We start from the raw sequence: 15,501 nt of genomic DNA on the forward strand, positions 1-15,501 counted from the left end.
TTGCGAAAATTCAATGACAAGTTGTAAGTTATAGTGATTTGTAAAAACTATTTATAAATTTTTGCAAATTTCTATAACTTTTTAGCAGACATTTTTTATGGGCCATGTAGTAAACCATGAAGTTGTAGATTATCCTTAAAAAAAATTAAATGTAGTTAATAAATATGAAATATAGTTGTAAAAAATTACAATTTCTATGTAAATTTATGAAAAATTACAAACATTACTCAAATCACGTAGTTTAACATAAAATTATGTAGAAATACTTTTCAAAAAGGTGTAATTACATGGTAAAAAATTGTAGTATTTTTTGCATAATTTTCAAATAAAAAGTAAAATTATTTTTACCAAGATATATGTACATTATACATATATACATATACAGGGTGTCCCATTTTAATGTCCCACCCCAAATAACTTTCTTATTTTTAATTTTAGAAAAAGATGTTTCAGACAAAAGTTGGTTTCAAGGGGGACATAAGGTGGTACCATTGGTTTGACCTTGAAGAATCATTTGAAGGTCACGTGAAGGTCACTTCAATTTTTTTAAATGGAACACCCTACATATTTTTACACATTCTTGTAGCTCATCTCGAGAGCTTTCCAAAACACTATAATTAAGTTAGTTTTCATTAAGTACTTTCCGAGTTATGAGGCTTGAAGTAATTTTTTAATTTTACATAAACCGTAAAATATCTTGTAAAATATTCTTTTTTCGATTATCTTACCTTAATATTTTTACGTACAAAATAATGAGAGGAATCAATTGGTGTAAAGAAAACAGTTATCTAAAAAAAAAAAAAATGTAATTGTTAATTGCAAATTACATTTTTTTTTCGAAACAATTATGTGTTTTCTTTACGCCAATTGATTCCTCTCATTATTTTGTACATAAAAGTATTAAGGTAAGATAATTGAAAAAAGAATATTTTACAAGATGTTTTACGGTTTATGTAAAATTAAGAAATGATTTCAAGCCTCATAACTCGGAAAGTACTTAATGAAAACTAACTTAATTATAGTGTTTTGGAAAGCTCTCGAGATGAGCTACAAGAATGTGTAAAAATATGTAGGGTGTTCCATTTAAAAAAATTGAAGTGATCTTCACGTGACCTTCAAATGACTCTTCAAGGTCAAACCAATGGTACTACCTTATGCCCCCCTTGAAACCATACAACTTTTGTCTGAAACATCTTTTTCTAAAATTAAAAATAAGAAAGTTATTTGGGGTGGGACATTAAAATGGGACACCCTGTATATATATATATATATAAAATGTTTGAACGATTTCTTTATCTCTGGTGCGTTAACAAAAATCAGAATTTCTTCTCAAAGTATTTTTATCCTCAATTTTTTTGTTATTTCTGCTTTGGTCCTTCATTAAAGGCAATCGTGAAAGATATCATCTTGTCCGTTCAATTGTATCGCCGTGAATCATCGATAGCTTTTTTGTCACCAAAGTTACATTCATAGTGTTTGAAGCAAATAAATGCATTTAATACGATTGTAATTGAAATCGTAATTCCTAATATTGTAATTGTGATAAAACTGTTTTATTGTTTCTTTTTTTAATCTAATTTGCAATTTGTTCGGATTTTTGTAATAAATAATGTTCATAAATAATATAAATGATGAATATGATAAATAGAAATATTGAAGAAAAGCAGATCGATTTTAAAATACGTGCAAAAAGATAATTCAATAAAATTAAAGTACAATTTGCAATACATTATTAATTTAATAATTATGAAATATTATTATTCACAGATTGTTATCAAAAAAGGCGAACACATATTCGTAAAAACGGTAGATTATTTTGAGATTTATTATTAAATTATATAATTGTTTTAATTTATACACAGATATTACTTTTTGAAAATTTAATATAGAACACAGGAAAGAGAAAGCATAGATGGAAATATATGAATAAGCTATGAATGTAGCTAAACAGCTATTTGAGAAATAAATGTACTTACTGTGTTCTTTTTATCCAATTTCTTTATTACCTCGATTTGCTGCTTCAAATAATTGTTAACCGAGATGGATTATCATAATCCATGTTAATTAAATTATCATTATCGACTATTGTATTTTAAATAGCTATTTCACAAACTATTATTGTGCTAATATATTAAAATGACTTTATCGGCCAATTACTCAATGTCTTTTGTTCTATTCGTATATCCCTATAAAATTTTTTAAATTATAAACACTTTCTGTGTTGCGATTTTGTCTTTTTGATTTTAGATGCACTCATGAATTAATAAGAATTAAGATCTTATTTAATAAATTATGCGTACACTCTCTACATGACAGTTTTACAGAAGTCATAGTTCTGGTCATATTAATGTGATTTAATGACAAGAATATATTTGCAAAACAGCGAATATAGCTCAATCATAAGTATCATTTATTTCTTTCTTCACAGTGATATCGAGTATATTATCGACCATATTTTCAGATTATTGAGATTATCTTTAAGATATCTTGAGATTATTTCAGAAAGCTATAAAATTATTGTTATTCATTTTCTTCTGGCTAACTTCTATAAAAAGTACATTTTTTTACGCTTCGAGATAACATATATTGAAAGATATTTTCAAAAAATTATCTCATTATTTCTTTTATAATTGCACGAATGACTTAATCAAAATACTTAGGTATTTTTTTTTATCCGAAGAAATATATATCAATATATAGATACATGATTTGTCAAATTTACATGAACTACCATTAAAAGCATTCATTATCTCAATGATAAAAAAATGTAGAAATAATAATGATTATTATTATTGGAAGATTGATTATACAGCATAAAATGAGAGTTTTAAATATATTGATATCTTTTCTCTGCTCTCTCTATTATGCATTTGCATAAAAAACTTCCTTAATAAAATCTATTATAATCAAAAATGCATAAATTGTATATACTTGAATAAACATATCTGTATGTTATTTGTAACCAAAATGTTACGAAAAAGTAAAAGGTCTTAAAACAATGCACTAAGATAATGAGCACTCTTTACACAAGTTTCAAATTTTTAAACAATAAGTTCATACAAGAATCACTCCGTGCCACTATTGTCTTCTGTATATTTATCATTTTTCACTTCTATTCTTAATGGAGAACGTCCTCTGGTATGATTTCCGATACGTGATCGTAAATCGCCGCTTTTCAAGGTATTTCTCAAGTCGCGGTTGCTTGATCGTCTTCAAAACAGAGAAAAACAACTTTCATAAATTAATTATATAACAATATACATTAATTAATTATATAAAGTTAATATACACTTAATTATATAGTAATAAGTTTTCAGCATTTTTCATGCATATATGCACAAACATGTACATTTCTTTAAAAAATACTAGAAGATATAAAAATAAAGATGATCTCTCTCTCTCTCTCCCCTCCCTCCCTTCCCCCTCTCGCTACACATACACGCACACGCACACGCACACATACACACAGGGTGTCCTAGACCACCCGTACACCCCTTTTTAAATGAAAATAAATGACTTTTATCAAAAATCGCGAACAATTTTTAAGTAAATCGGGTACGCTCTATCAAATGGTGATATTTTCAACTTTTGATTCCGAACGGAAATACGCCATCCGGATCGGAAGTTGAATTTTTTTAGGGGATCATGGTACTTTTTATCACAGATTCGAATTGTACGTGAAAAAATAAGAAACTTTTGTATCAAACGTTTTTTCTAAAAGTGCCTCTGTCAATCTTAAAATTGAAGTTCATTATTTCATCACAGTTACTTTCAAGGTAAATTTTAAGATTGACAGAGACACTTTTAGAAAAAAACGTTTGATACAAAAGCTTCTTATTTTTTCACGTACAATTCGAATCTGTAATAAAAAGTACCATGTTCCCCTAAAGAAATTCAACTTCCGATCCGGATGGCGTATTTCCGGTCGGAATCAAAAGTTGAAAATATCACCATTTGATAGAGCGTACCCGATTTACTTAAAAATTGTTCGCGATTTTTGATAAAAGCCATTTATTTTCATTTTAAAAGGGGTGTACGGGTGGTCTGGGACACCCTATATATACATACATACATATACATACATATATACACATACACATACACACATATATACATTTTAATAAAATTATACAAAGTTACCAGAATATTTAATGTTAAAAATTTGTTACAAGACTTGTAAAACTGAGTTTAAAAGTATCTGTAGCAAAGGGTTTGAAACAGAAAGATAAGAAGAAAATGAAGAAGAGAGAAAAGGGAAGACGTAAAAGATGCATGAAATATGAAAAATAATTATAATCATCAAAAATAATCATAATATGATAAAAAAATTCTTTTACCTGTTTTTCAAATAGCTATCACTTGTGTCGCTTTTTGTGTGATTTAATCTTGCCCATACAGTGGAAGCAATGCGTGGCTTGGGTGGAACTACTTTTATCACGCTTCCTTTAGGACCCTGAACCTCTTTTGCAAGTACATTGCTATCTCCATCACTATCCTCTTCATCTTCCTTATGTTCACCTTCTTCTTCCTCCTCCTCCTCCTCTTCTTCTCTCTCTTCTTCTTCCATCAATGCATACTGTCCATAATTTTGCTCTTTCTTACCTTCTTCTGCCTGATTATCTTCGTCTTCCGATTCTTGCCATTCTCCTTCTTCTTTTTCTGATAACTGTGTCTCTTTCTGGTAATTTTGCTGGATTACCCCTGAATTATCATGTTTCGATTTCGCTAGATTTGTGTTTGTAACTACTACTTGAATGGGATCACGAAACTGTGTTTTCGTTTTTGGTCTCCCTAATTTCGATCGTAAATCATCACTGTTATTTAAATTGTTGAGAACCATCTGAAGGAAAGAATAATCGTTCATGGTACAAAGTAAAAGAAAAAATTTCTTTCAATAAAAAGAAAATAACTAACTTGATATCGAAGCTTCGCTCGCTGTTTTTGTAATTTTTCCTCCTCATCGTCGGCATGCATTCGCATACGGGGAATTTTACTCCGCTTACACCAATTTTCGTCACTATCGCTACCAGAACTAGTCTCTCCCAAGTCCTCCGTTTGTATTGCATCTTTATCTCTGCATTTGATACCCAATCTCTCCTTTATACCACGTACTTGATCTTTAATGCCATTCTTTGGAAGAAAGTCATCCTCCACAATGTCATTCAATCCCCATGTCTCGGATAATGCGCCCCACGGATTTTTCGTTTGATTTTCATCATCTTCTCTTGATAATATATGTTTATTTTGGATCTGCTTATACATACGTTTACGAGACTCTGTTAGAATTCCTTTAACACCTGAGAATGTCCATATAAAAATAAAACCATTCTATAATCTTTGCTCTTATCGACTTAATTACTTTATCTTTGTTACATGTACATGCACAGAACTGCATACAAGTTTACCTCCAAAGTTGGGATTTCCATACTTTTTGTAGTATTCGCTCTTCTTTTCTGCATTGGCAGACTTTTTATCCATCCTAGTAGCAAATCTTAGAAAAATTCCTTTAGATTTTGGATAATCTGCTCCTTTCCTCCATATACCTGGAGGTAATGGATAATCAATGTCTTTAATGTTTATGCAATTCTCTTTCTTTGTATCCTTATCTATATCAACAGACTCATTTTTTCCATGTACTATCACTTCACAGTCTTTCCTATTTTCGGAATCGTTCTCTCGATCTGAACCTTTTACCACACTACCTACAATTCTTTTGGATAATCCTAGCATAGCTCTGGCTGCCGATAAATTGTCGAACCAGACTACATTGCCTGTAATATGAATAATAAATTATATACCAAATAAATATCAGTCACAAAAAATACACCATCACAAGTGTTTCTTAAACTAAAAATCAAACTTTAAAGCATACACGAAACATCATTGATCCATTCAATAGACATTGGAGCATAATCTTGGAAATATTTAAACACATCTTTGGTACTCATTTCTTCAGTTCCTCTCATATGGATTACATTTAATCTGGTATTTTTTGCATTCTCACTATCATCCGTAATACCCATACTGCAATATAATATATATAATCGTATTATTTTTTTTCAAAATCAAACTATATATTTTTTACCTGCTATATAAATTCTCTTCTCGATTCGGCAATTTTTGGACTGTCTCCAATAAGCCAAAACGCTTCGCTCGTTCTTCCATCTTCAATTTTTCCTCTTTACTGAATATATCTATACCTGTTGTAAATGTATTTGTGGATTTCTGATAGTGGCTGTCTAATGTTTGCATTTGAGTCTATATAGATAAAATAGTTTGTATTTACTGCGTCTTTTTATAACGGTATTGATTAACAATAGTAAGATTAATATAATTTTTCTTACCCGCAATTCTGTTGTTGAAGTTGTTCTGATTTTATCTATTTCCTCAATAGGCACCATCTCAACGTCCGAAGATTCATCATACTCGTCCATTGCACAAATACAACGAATGCGCTAGGCGTTCAAATATTATTAAAAAAACGAGTGATTTTCGCAATAGTTTAATCGTTATACGAATAACTGCTTACTAAATATTAAACAAAATTAATAGGTTACAGTTTATAAATAAGACAACCACAGAGCGGCAGACATTTGCTGTCAGGACCAAACTTCCATGTTTAGAGTACGTTCCGAAAGTTAACTTTCGAAAATTATTTTTCTAGTTATAAAGTTGGTAGTACTTTAACCAAGAAGACCAGAGAACAGGAGACCACAGATATCTATACTATAACTAGATCGCTAACTCCCATTGATTTTGTACATAAAATGTGTCCCCGAAAACCATGTAATATGGCGGTCGCGCATGCGTAATATTGGTGGAAAACTAATATGGTGGACACTTGTAGCCAGCTAATATTTAAGTTTTCACCTTAAAACTTATACTTTTTACATTATAAACTTTTAATTTTGTAATAAAATAAATATAAATATATATATAAATGTTATATACATATATTTTTAATCTTTATATATTTTTAATCTTTTATATATATTTTTAATCTTAATTTTAATTATATCATATACCTTTTAAATATATTTTGATATATTTTATCTTTAAAGGCTGTAATAAATTTTAATTAAAAATGAAGAACATTATATATTATTTAAAAATAACTTATATTCAACTGTAAGTTTATACACAAATTACATACTTATGTACATTGTACATAACATCAACCAATCACAAACGTGACTGCTGTCCACCAACGTTACGCATGCGTGAGAATTTAGTACATAAATTTCGTGGACATGTATTTGACGCAAGTTAGCGGTCTAGTATATAGTATAGATGTCTGTGGACCGAACTCCAGTAGTGGGGGTGAGTCAAAATAGGGCTCGAGTTAAACTTCGGTTAAAGTAAGTTGTGGAATTGGGCCTTAATATTTAATATTTTTCCTATTGTGCGCAAGGCCTTAAGAAATTGACCAATCACAGTCAAGTATGAAGAGAATACTCCACTGTGATTGGTCAATTTCTTAAGGCTTAGGGCTTAAATTACCTATTGTAGATCGGGACTTAAAATCAAGAAGACGCGTAGTTCATGAATTGGCCGGCGACCATACCGCGAACAGCGCCCATGAAATGCGACCATATGGGCTCGTTCCCACTGAGCGCGTCACGCGTCGCGTCAACCAGCGTGAGCCAATCAAAACATCCCATTGTAATAACACGGAAAACATGTTATATGCAATAGGAAAAATATTAAATATTAAGGCCCAATTCCACAACTTACTTTAACCGAAGTTTAACTCGTTAAAGGAGGATTTACATTGCGTTCAATGTCCGATGTATGACGTCCGATTGGATACAATGGATTTGGGACGCAATGTAAATCCTCCTTTAACGAGTTAAACTTCGGTTAGAATAAGTTGTGGAACTGGACCTAATAGACACCCGTATCACAGTATATACAGTAGCGCAACTCTCCCGATTTTGTGTTGGCCAAAATGGAGTGCGCATGCGCGAAATAAAGGAGTTGAATAGTAACGCCATCTAAACTTCTCTCTCGCTTACTCTTTCGTTTTTCGTTCTCTCTCACACATTTAAATACTCAGTTTAAATGCCTACCTAAGTATATCGCGTAATAAATGACTTTTACATGTCGTTCGTGCCAATTTATCATTGGTTATTTTATTATAAATATTAATAATATTGTATATAATTAATTATACAGGGTTTAGCAAAAGTGTGGAAACCCCTTAATATTTCGAAAAATACGCATTAAAAAAAAAATGTTTCATACAAAAGTTATAGGGTTGTATGTGGCGCATTACACAGCAACATTATTATGACCTCGAATAGCGTTGTCAAGGTTATGTGAAGGTCACCTCCAACTTTTTAAATGGGACACCCTATATGCTTTTGCATATTCTTGTAGCTTATCTCGAGAGTTTTTCAAAACACTATAATTAAGTTAATTTTCATTAAGTACTTTCCGAGTTATGAGGCTTGAAATCATTTCTTAATTTTACATAAATCATAAAATATCTAGTAAAATATTCATTTTTCGATTATCTTACCTTAATACTTTTATGTACAAAATAATGAGAGGAATCAATTGGTGTAAAGAAAACATACAGTTGTTTTTAAGAAAAAATATGGAATTGTTAATTGCAAATTACATATTTTTTCTTAAAAACAACTATGTTTTTTCTTTACACCAATTGATTCCTCTCATTATTTTGTACATAAAAGTATTAAGGTAAGATAATCGAAAAATGAATATTTTACTAGATATTTTATGATTTATGTAAAATTAAGAAATGATTTCAAGCCTCATAACTCGGAAAGTACTTAATGAAAATTAACTTAATTATAGTGTTTTGGAAAGCTCTCGACATAAGCTACAAGAATATGCAAAAGCATATAGGGTGTCCCATTTAAAAAGTTGGAGGTGACCTTCATATAACCTTGACAACGCTATTCAAGGTCATAATAATGTTGCTGTGTAATGCGCCACATAAAACCCTATAACTTTTGTATGAAACATTTTTTTTTAAAATGCGTATTTTTCGAAATATTAAGGGGTTTCCACACTTTTGCTAAACCCTGTATATTTATCTTGTATTTTTTATTTTTATATTTTTTTTTGCTTTTTGAATATATTATAACAATCTTATCTCTATATATATCATTAAAATATATTATTTTGAGTTCTAACATCATTATATCGACGCTGTAAGCATTAACAGCGGCTCTTTCTGAACCCATGTTTGTAACAATGAGTTTGAAAGAGAAGAAAAATGAGAGAGTAAGCGAGAAAGAAGTTTAGATGGCGTTACGATCAACTCCTTTATTTCGCGCATGCGCACTCCGTTTTGGCCAACACTGACATCAAAGGTGCCGACAGGGAGTTGCGCTACTGTATATACTGCGCCTGTATCTTACATATTATACAGGGTGACCCATTTTAACTTAGGCAGCCAAATAACTCGAAAAATAAGCAGGATAGAGAAAAATGTTTTAGACAAAAGTTGTATGGTTTCAAGGGGGCCATAAGATGGTATCATTGGTTTGACCTTGAAGAGTCATTTGAAGGTCACGTGAAGGTCACTTCAATTTTTTTAAATGGAACATCCTATATATTTTTGTACATTCTTGTAGCTCATCTCGAGAGCTTTCCAAAACACTATAATTAAGTACATTTTCGTTAAGTACTTTTTGAGTTATGAGGCTTGAAATAATTTCTTAATTTTACATAAACCGTAAAATATCTTGTAAAATATTCATTTTTCGATTACCTTACCTTAATAGTTTTATGTACAAAATAATGAGAGGAATCAATTGGTGTAAAGAAAACACATAGTTGTTTCGAAGAAAAAATATGTAATTTGCAATTAACAATTCCATATTTTTTCTTAAAAACAACTATGTGTTTTCTTTACACCAATTGATTCCTCTCATTATTTTGTACATAAAAGTATTAAGGTAAGATAATCGAAAAATGAATATTTTACAAGATATTTTACGGTTTATGTAAAATTAAGAAATTATTTCAAGCATCATAACTCAAAAAGTACTTAACGGAAAGGTACTTAATTATAGTGTTTTGGAAAGCTCTCGAAATAAGCTACAAGAATGTACAAAAATATATAGGGTATTCCATTTAAAAAAATTGAAGTGACCTTCACGTGACCTTCAAATGACTCTTCAAGGTCAAACCAATGATACCATCTTATGGCCCCCTTGAAACCATACAACTTTTGTCTAAAACATTTTTCTCTATCTTGCTTATTTTTCGAGTTATTTGGCTGCCTAAGTTAAAATGGGTCACCCTGTATATTTGTTCATCCTATTATCTATAATTCTACTGTTATTATTCATCAACATATAATATCTAATCGCATATATAATTTTAACTATAATTTAAACATAATATATACACATACCCGACAAAAACAGTACGTGAAATCCACGTTATTACCACGTAGATTAATATCGTTGAATCCACGTGGATATTCGAGTGGATAATCCGCTCAAAAACGGTACTAGAATTTACGTGGAATCTATGTGAAAATTTCATGAACTTTCGAGACATATTACTTTTTTCATTTTTGATAAGTGAATATCTTGGACATTTATAAAAGTATATAAATACACTCGGCCATAAGAATAATTTTATTTTTATTTATATTTTATTTTTAATATACGCAATATATATAAATAGGCTATCCCCATTTAGCCGTTTAATTTCAAATAATCTGTTTCATATTCTGAATCCCAACAAGCGATCCAGATTATTAAACAAATTATTTTAAATTAAATCAGTTTATTAAATTAAACTGACTAAAGGACCGTCTACAATAAAAATAATATCGGTGGAGTGGACGGTGGAGTAAGGCGTAAGACTAGGAGTAATGCGAAATGGAAAAGAACCATTCGCTTACGCCTTACTCCACCAATATTACTTCCATCGTAGATGGTCCTTAAAAGAAAAAATAAACTTTGGACCGTGTTAGTATCAGTTCTTTATATACACCTTATGACGAAAAGTTGAATACGAGTTAGCTAATTTGATGCAGCGCCGCATAGCGGCAAAGCGAGGAAGCATATTCTATATACATATGTACTATTACATATTTAGAAACATACAGATATAATCTTTTTTTTAGCAAACTTTTTTATCTTTCTGAAAGATTTCAGAAATATTGCAAATACAATATTATATAAAATATAAATATTATAATATAAATATTATAAATATTATAAAAAACATGATGCAAGTATATTTCTGAAATATTTCAGATACAAAATTACAATTGAAAAATTTTAATATAATCTTTTAACATTACAATATTACCGAGTTGTTGAATGATTAATCATAATTTCAATAGAAATATGCATTAATGTAATATAATTATTAATATAAAATATTAAATTTTATTAATAAAAATAATAATTTTTTCACTTTAACGACTCCATGTTGTCTAATAATTCACGTAAATGTAGATTTTGTAAAAATTTACATTTAAAATTAAAAAAAAAAAAATTTAGAAAAAGTAGGAATCGAACCTGCAATGTCCAGTATTCCCGTCCGCTACCTTATCCGCTACGCTACGCTCACTACCTGCAAACTTCTCGAATTTGCGCGGTATAAAAGGCGCACGGAAAACTTTCGATGCAAATTTCTCGCGAATATTTGAATATTGCATCGTCTCACTTGTCTATTAAGTAGTGGGGGGACTACTCTAAAACATATTTAAAATTCATTGAAATCGGTGATCTCACTACCTGATACTCCCCTTGTGAGCCTTATTTTTGCTCGAGTTTGTTTGCTTTCTTTCATCTCCGCCCTGAACATCGCTTGCTGTTTGGATTTGCGTGCATCCGCCATTTTGAACCTTTGCCCAAGCGTCCTGTCAACGTCCGATTATGGCCTCCCTGGATCCAAGAGGAGTCAACACTCTCCTTTATCCAAGCATTATTTCAAATTCTGCTGCTGAATCGAAAAAAGCTGTGGACTCCTTGGCTATCCTAGACAACATCTCCTCCAACTTCCCTCCCTTCTCCCCCTCTCCCCGAGATGATGTTACGATGGATTATGATGATTCTTTTACAGGCCTGAAAACTAATGATTCGTCTTCTTATTCTCATAACTCATCCGAGAATTCTACTTTATCCACCAGCAAGAATCCAGATGATTCTTCAATTTCCAAGAAATTACTCAAAAAATGTAAGAAATCAAAATCTCTCACAAACCATGATGAAAAATCTGACGCTGCGGCTGCAATTCCTGTTAAAAATCCCAAGGTACGTCTGATATTCTTCCTAACCTTTCAACATCTTCTTTACCGTTCGATAACAAATATGATAAGTATTACTAAGGCCCCTTTGATGTCTTTATTCAACCTGAATCCGGAGGGTCTACCTCTATCGATCCTCTTTTTGTTGGCCGTTTTCTTAGCTCAATCATCAGGAAAGACATTTCCGAAATTAAAAAAGTGGATTATTCCAAACTTTTAGTCCACTTTAATTCTCGTGAAGCTGCTAATAATCTTATTCATAATCCTATTCTTAAGTCTAAAAATCTCATTGCCTTCATTATTTAGGACTTCTCGTCAGGATATTATTCGCAACGTTCCTCTTGACCTCTCTGAGGATGACATCAAATTAGGACTTGACTCTTCATTTGACATAGCGTCTGTCAGACGTCTCAACAGGAAAATATTATCTGAAGATTCCTCCAGTTCATTTGTCCTTTCTAAGTCCGTGTCCATTTTCTTTAAAGGTCAGCGCCTCCCCAACTATATTTACTTATACATGGTTAGGTATGAACTTTCTCCTTTTATCCTTAAAACTACCCAATGTTTCTCTTGCTTTCGTTTCGGTCATTCTAAATTTCAATGTAAGGGTTATTCACGTTGTATTCATTGTGGTGAGAGATCCCACGATCAAGTTATCTGCCTTAAAAAAGATCTTTCTCCTGTTTGTGTTAACTGTAAAGACCCTCATAAATCTAACGATTCATCTTGTCCAGAATTTAACATTCAGAAACGAATTCGCGAGCTGGCTGCTTTTAAAAACATCCCTCTTTCAGATGCCAAGTTCATCATTAAGGAATCTGGTAAGAACAACTCAAATAACCTAAAATTCAACTCTCTCAACTCTCTTGATCTTAATCCTCCCCTTTTAACTCTTCTTCCTCCTCTTCTCCCTCGCCTTTCTTTAACAATTCCCCCTTATCTTATGCAGAAGCCACCACTCATTCATCCCTTAATCTTAACAATTCTACTTATAATAACTCCATTCCAATTAATGCTGATTGCTCCAATTCAATTTTTGATTCATCTTTGTCTTCACCCTCCTCTGTTTTCTCCCCCCCTGCCACTTCCTCAGCTAATAAGAATAAAAACTCTTCCTCTTCCAAAATCTCTCCCCCTCCCTCTTCTTTCTTCATCGCTCCCAATGGAAAAACCCCTTATGTTCCTACTAGTAAAAGTCCCTCTCCCTCTCCTTCTAATCCTATTTCTCCTCATTTCTTCTTTGCATCCCCCAATAACAATCCTGATTTTTCAACTTTTTTAAGGCAGTTTTTACTGTCTATCAACTCTCTCTTTGACAAATTCATGCCTTTAATTTCAGCTCTTGGAGTACAAGAACATACGCTTTCTCTTTTAAAATCCCTAATTCATTCTCTTTGCTCTTCGTTCTGCTCTCCAAACATCCTTGATCCCCAGTCATGAATAACTCTTCTTCATGTTCTCGATCAAATTTGAATTTATCAGATTCATCTTATTTAGCAGATTTTGCAATGGAATTGCCACTCAGTTTCTAACAAAATTGATTCTCTTAAAGATCTTTCCTCCAATCATGATATCATTGCGCTTTCCGAAACTTGGCTTAAACCTGATTCTTATTTTAACCTTTATGATTTCCACATCTTTAGGAAGGATTCTACTAATCTCAGTCAGGATGATCTTTTAATTGCTATCAGAAGATCCATTCCTTTTACTTTTCTTGGTCACAGTCTTATCCTCGATCCCGAAATCGAATCCTTAGGAATCTCCATTCCTTATAGCGATGGTCATCTCTTGCTTCTCTCCATTTATAAATTTCCTCAATCATCCATCTCTGAACAGCAGTGGTCCTCCTTGTTTAACTTTTGCGACACCTTCAAAGCAGCTGTCTTACTAGGTGATTTTAATGCCCACCACTTGGAGTGGGGTTGTAGTTTCTCTGATAAGATGGGTTCAAATCTTCTTAGTTCCTCTCTTGAAACTTCTTTCACTTGCATCAACGATGGTTCGCAAACTTTTATCTCCCGCCCTGGTCAAAATAAATCAGTTATTGATCTTACTTTTGTTTCCTCCTCTCTTCTTCCTATTGCCAGCAGCTCTACTCACTCTGACAATTTCTTTAGCGATCATTTTCCAATTGTTACCCTAAACTATCATTTTAACACCAAAACCTTCTTCTCTCATAAAATTAAACTCTCTGCTCAAGAAAGGAAAAATTTTATTATTTCTTTCCAATTAAATTGACAGGATCTTGAATCTCAATTATCCAATCCAAATCTTTCCGCATTAGAAAAATATGACCTCTTCACATCTTTTCTTAGATCTAATCTCCTCAAAAACAGACAGAGACTTCCTTCTAAAACTCCTATCAAGACACATCGCCTCACTTCTCCCCCCGCTCCCTGGTGGAATGCGATTTGCGATGTAGCTCTTCAAAATAGAAGAAAAGCAGCTTCCGCTTATAAAAGAAATCCGTTTTTTACCAACTTTCTTGAATTTAAGAGATCAGAAGCAATTTCTAAACGAACTTTTAAATCTAAAAAAAGAAAAGGTTGGAAAAACTTTTGTCAATCTGTCTCTCCTCGTACTCCTATTGCTTATATTTGGAACCTCATTAAACGGTTCAAAAATCGGCATCTCAACCCGCTTTCTCCCATTATTCATTCTAATTATGAAATCCTCCTGGAATCTCTCAGGTCATGTCCGATATCTGTCCTTCTTCGGTTGAGGATCAACTTTTTCAATCCATTGAAGATTTTCCTAAAAATTCTAATTGTACGATCTTCAATGATCCTTTCTCCTTAGAAGAATTTCAATCAATTATTAAAAAATTTAAAATTAAATCTCCTGGTTTAGATCAATTTGATTATCACATTATTTCTTTGCTCTCTTCGCTTTATCTCGATTTTCTTCTCTCCATTCTCAATGGCCTCTTGGACGAAGGTCTCTTCCCCGAATCCTGGTCTCAATCCTTATAGCGTCTTCCATTGGGAAAAACTCGCTGGAACTCAGTGCCCCCTAGTTTTCTAGTTTTTTGACGGGATTACACGAAACGCCATCAGTTCTAGCTAGTTTTGCACTCTCAATGGAATATGTCTGTTGAACTCAGTTTTAAGAAAAGAGCGGGAAACGAGTAATATTTAACAAAAGAGTAATGTTTATCAAAAGACTGTAGTGCTCTTAAGAGGAAGATTGAATTTAGTCAGTGAAGTATTCATCTCGATTATCTCTTATAATTTTAATATAATATTATGGTGTTATAA

General features: G+C 31.9%; 1 protein-coding gene across 1 annotated transcript; it reads right to left on the bottom strand.

The window, feature by feature from the left end:
• Positions 1 to 2,387: 2,387 nt before the first annotated feature.
• Positions 2,388 to 6,641, bottom strand: LOC145965714 (uncharacterized). Its single transcript, XM_083089379.1, has 7 exons — positions 6,345 to 6,641; positions 6,086 to 6,258; positions 5,873 to 6,024; positions 5,406 to 5,771; positions 4,915 to 5,297; positions 4,338 to 4,840; positions 2,388 to 3,210 (listed from the first exon to the last, which is right to left on the bottom strand). The coding sequence occupies exons 1-7, from the start codon at positions 6,432 to 6,434 to the stop codon at positions 3,066 to 3,068; spliced, it is 1,812 nt and encodes a 603-aa protein (XP_082945505.1). The 5' UTR covers positions 6,435 to 6,641; the 3' UTR covers positions 2,388 to 3,065.
• Between the last annotated feature and the right edge of the window lie 8,860 nt (positions 6,642 to 15,501).

Source organism: Camponotus vicinus, unplaced genomic scaffold (assembly GCF_025532165.1).
Source record: "Camponotus vicinus isolate PSW18456_S1 unplaced genomic scaffold, iyCamVici1.0 SCAF_14, whole genome shotgun sequence".
NCBI lineage: Eukaryota > Metazoa > Arthropoda > Insecta > Hymenoptera > Formicidae > Camponotus > Camponotus vicinus.

Coding starts and splice junctions, on each gene's coding strand:
- LOC145965714 (XM_083089379.1), bottom strand. CDS start 6,434: ATGGACGAGTATGATGAATCTTCGGACGTTGAGATGGTGCCTATTGAG. Junction 6,259..6,344: donor CTTCAACAACAGAATTGCGG/GTAAGAAAAATT, acceptor TTATCTATATAG/ACTCAAATGCAAACATTAGA. Junction 5,772..5,872: donor ATGGATCAATGATGTTTCGT/GTATGCTTTAAA, acceptor TTCATATTACAG/GCAATGTAGTCTGGTTCGAC.